Source organism: Pteropus alecto, unplaced genomic scaffold (genome assembly GCF_000325575.1).
Source record: "Pteropus alecto unplaced genomic scaffold, ASM32557v1 scaffold107, whole genome shotgun sequence".
Lineage (NCBI taxonomy): Eukaryota > Metazoa > Chordata > Mammalia > Chiroptera > Pteropodidae > Pteropus > Pteropus alecto.
The window spans coordinates 94,362-98,649 of record NW_006440619.1 but is presented as its reverse complement, the minus strand read 5'-3'; the positions used below and the strand labels follow the sequence as shown (position 1 = coordinate 98,649).

The following is a 4,288-nucleotide window of genomic DNA, read 5'->3' as shown; positions in this document are numbered from 1 at the left end:
AATATTAATCAAGAACAAAACTCAGAAACAAAAGCTGCCTTTCCTTATGCTTCTAAAGCTGGCAGCATGGCTGTGATGAGGGTCTGTGTTAACAAGGAAGATCCTGGGATTAAATATTTTAAGGACTGAAAATGGGAAGATGAGGAGACTAACCAATTTCCCCCTCCAACTCTTCTATTTCCTGGCCTAAGCAATACTGTCCTTGTTACAGACAAATATACACTGACTCTGAGGAACAAGGCCTTTCTATAAAGCCAAAATTAAGTCATCCTGTTGCGAGACACACATCAAAAATGTTTCTGTTAAGCTATCCCTTTCATTTCAGCTAATGTCTCCCTTCCCTTATTAGGACCTCTGAACTCCATACAATTTACTGCCATAATGCAGCCTAATTCAGCTAATTCACTTGCTGAGGCATTTCTTTGTATTCGACTTCTCCCCTTTGGAATATACACAGTCACAGGAAACATTTTAACATCAGCTTCTCCAGCCCCAAGCTAATTTATCATAACCCTAAATAACATAATGCATGTGAAAGTACCTTATAATAAACAGTATAGTGCTAGATAAATGTTAAGGTATTATTAACCATACTTACTATCATTAGTCATTGCTGCAACCAAGTCAGAAAACTGTCTCCAACCATCTGTTGTAATTTTTTTTAAATACTCGTACCTTTTTTAAAATCCATACATTACTGCATCCCAAGAGGAGCCATAGGTAGGGTCTGGAATATTGGACTCGTCAGGCTAGTTCCCCCAGTAAACCAGAAGTTACTATTTAAATGATACAGAGCAGTGTGACTTAGGAGTTAAGTGTAAGGGAGTCTAATACTGGGTGGGCTCAAGAATCCCTCAGCATGACTCTGTTCAGAGTTTGAGCTAAGCACAGAACAATGGAAAATGCACAGGTGACAGGAATCAGTCCATAGTGCCCGAAACATCCCCCACTCTGTAGGAGTGAGTCCTAAGTGCCATCATCATCTACACATGTGCCCAAGGGTGACCTGGTCAGGTTGACTTTACTGGGGAAACGGAGTAAAAGATGAACAAGGATGAAAAGATGAACAAAGCCACCTGACCTTGGCAGAGAAGAAACTAGTTTCCTTTTTCTGGCTGAGGAGGCCAAAAGCATTTCTAGAATAGCTCTCTGTTGCATCCCAGCCACTGCTTATGAAGAAAAGAATCAATCACAGAACGTAAGACAGTCAAGAGCTAGGAATTCAACTCTGCCTCGTTTTGCAGATGAGCAAACTGAGGCCCAGGAAGAATACTTTCCCCAAAGTCACACAACTAATTAATGCCAGAACTAAGTCTCCAGATTCTTCTAAAAGCCTCTAAAAACCTTTCCACTAAAAAACCATGGTGCTGCCAGGTTTGACATAATCACACCAGCAGCAGCCCCAGTAAGGCTGAATTTAGTCCTTTGTCGATCTTCTAGATAAATGATTGCCAGAGGCCTCAAGACCCCTCTGTGGAAAAGGCACCCTCTGACCCTTACCACCTGCCATCCAAAAAAAGCACTCCTGTCCCCAGAGCCTCACACAGCAGTGGATGAGATGTGTTGTTTCCTCTCATTACAAAAAGCCTATTCATAAAAAAGAAAGAGGACTGGCTCAAATTTACACTGAAAGTCTAGCTGGGAGAGCCCTGGGCTTCCTGTGAATGGCATCACTTCCCAAGAAGCCCTTCCTTTAAAAAAAAATGCTGCCCCTCCAGCCCTGCTCCATGCTGAGAGCCACCCAATCAATAACAGCCTCTATTCCAAAGCTACCCACACCTCCTTGCCACATCTGCAAAATGGGAAGGGCTTGAGGCTATTCACATTTTATGGACTGGGAAACTAAGGCCAAAAACCTGCAATCAAAGGAGTTCCTAGAACACAGAGCCAGCAAGCATTCGAGCCACAAGTAGGCAGCACCATGCTGATCAGCACCCTCCCCACAGAGACTACCCTGCCATTCCACTGACAGCTTGCAACCCCAAAGAAGATGGGTTAGATTTCCAACCCAGATGATAATTCACCTTTTGGCTGCAGGCAAGTGACCTCCCCATCCCTGGGCCCCAACCAGGCCTGTAAAATGGAGATAATAATCTTAACCTCCTGTCCCACAGAAGGCTACCACAAGTCTCCTGAGAATAACCTTCTACAAATACAAAAGCAATAAAGATGCTAATCTAATGACAGGTTTCAAAAGTGTCCCTGAGTAAAACACACCAGGTTGTCCACAACCTGAAATTTTTAAAAAGTTTTTCTTTTTCTCTTCCTCCTCCACCTCCATGATTTGATAGTTTTAGAACATCTGTCCACACAGGCCGAGTACAGAAAGACAGTCACACTCCTGGTCCTCACCCAGATTATTTTTATGTATCTAGCAACTTTCCGTTTCAATCCCATTTTTTTTTTTCTTAGCACCACTAACGGAGGTAAATAAATCAGCCCTCTGAGCACCCCTGGACAATGACCACGGAAGATCGAATAAGAGTGATAAGTTAGAGAGAGATGCATAAAAATAAATACCCTCGCACCAAGGACAGACAGCACCAGCCCAAAGTTAACCAGTGCACTTAGTAGGAGCTTGGTGCTGCTCCAACCCTCAGAATTCAAAGGCAGACCTCGCCCTAACAGCGTAAACTCCGAAATCAAAGAATAATTAAGAGAAACTCGTGAAAGTACTTCCCCAAAGTACCATGGTGGAGACGAGGAATCTTATGTGACCACCTCCAGGAAAGAATGTCACCAGGCCTCCGGGGAAATTAACCGTGGCAAAGGGCCTGGAGGCTAAACCACAGTCCCCAGATGTGATTCAGATAGGGCACCTGGATGGGGCCGGACTTCCTGCTGGTGAAAGGCTAGAGCAGGGCTGAGAGGGGAAGGGCTGCCAGCCTGAGCACCAGTCTTTCCTAGGGCTCAGGTACTGTGTTCCCCCCCTCCACTGTGAGGCAGAGGCACTGTGCAAAGGTGAAAGAAAGCCAAATCTGAGATTTGCACAGAAAGAGCTACTCATTGGAAAGTCATTTTTAAGGGTCCCGCTTCCCGCAGAGATGAGGTGCTCTACTCTGCAAAATGTCCTGAGCACACAAATAACTCTTATCACTGAGGCGGCCGAGGAAAATGTCAACAGACTCACATGCATCATGGTGACCAGGTGACAGGGGTTGAGCAGGTAGATGACGGTCTTGGTGGCGAACTTAAAGCCCACCTCCACCCCGAAGGTCAGGCACAGGGCTACTAAGAGCAGATTCTTGCTCAGGCTCTCCTTGCCTTCCTCTGGCCGCTGGGTCACCTGCTCTGGCTGGCAGCCATGGCCACCCCTACCGTCCTCCTTCGTCTGCCTCACGATGTGCCGCAGGGCCACCAGGATCTCCAACAGGGCCAGGGTCAGGACCACCACACTTTCCAGCAGCCGTTGCTGCCAAGAGAGGAAGGCAGCACAGTCGGGGCCCCCATTGCCTGCAAAGCTGGGGTCCACGCCCCCATAGAGCCAGTCCAGCAGACTTCGGTAGCTATACCGGGACATAATGCAAAGTGGGTCCCCTCAACCACCGTGCAGGAAGCAAGAGCGAGATGGAACACAAGCCCAGAGGGTTGCCCGAGTGGTGGAACATGTACAGAGGGCACCCCCGCTCCAGACACCAGGGCACCGAGGGCAGGGGTGGGGAAGCTACACGCGAAGCCCGGGGTAAAGTGCTGGCTCTAACTTGTCCCCACGGCTGTCTGGGGAGCCCCCCGCGCTTCTCCAGTGGCCACCAACGAGGCAGGGTTGAAACGAGCCGTTGGCCAATCTAAAAGGAAGGAGAGGAAAAAAAAAAAAAGGTCTCAAAGAGGCAATTGCATCGGGAATTATGAAGCGGGGAGGGGTAACTAGTGAGGGAAGAAAAGGGGAACCGGGGCAGTGGCGAAGCAAGCAGGGGGCAGGGGAAGCCAGAGGCCAGGAGGGTCAGGTTCAGGGCCAGGGGACCCAGCACTGCCGCGGTAGCGAAACGGGGCGCAATGGGGGTGATAGCGAGGGGACACGCGGAGGCCAGGAGAGGAGCTAGTGGGGCTGGGCAGGCGGGGAGGGCGACGGGAATGGCAGGGACGCCGGACTCCTCGTCTCACGCACTCGCTACAGGGGATCGCTTACTCCTGCAACCGCGAGGGCCGTCTCTGCCCCCAGCTAGGAACTTCGCCGCCGAAGGGCCCCTCCGGCCAATTTAGAGCCGTCCGGGTCCAGCCGCCCGTCCCCGGGTACATCCCCGAGCGCCCAGCTCCACCCCCGGCTCCAGGCAGCACCTCCCCCAACCCG

At 49.7% G+C, this 4,288-nt stretch overlaps 1 protein-coding gene across 4 annotated transcripts in view; it reads right to left on the bottom strand.

Moving 5' to 3' along the window:
• Positions 1 to 4,288, bottom strand: part of TMEM164 (transmembrane protein 164) — a 182,634-nt gene that overhangs the window by 177,736 nt on the left and 610 nt on the right. For 2 of the 4 annotated variants that reach the window (XM_025050553.1, XM_025050555.1), the window contains exons 1-2: positions 4,127 to 4,242; positions 3,131 to 3,785 (exon numbers count right to left, since the gene is read on the bottom strand). In XM_025050553.1, coding sequence (XP_024906321.1) covers positions 3,131 to 3,520 — 390 coding nt within the window. In that variant the 5' untranslated portion in view covers positions 3,521 to 3,785; positions 4,127 to 4,242. Of the gene's footprint in view, positions 1 to 3,130; positions 3,786 to 4,105; positions 4,243 to 4,288 lie in introns of those variants that run through there. The other 2 variants (XM_015593493.2, XM_025050554.1) reach the window with 2 other exon arrangements.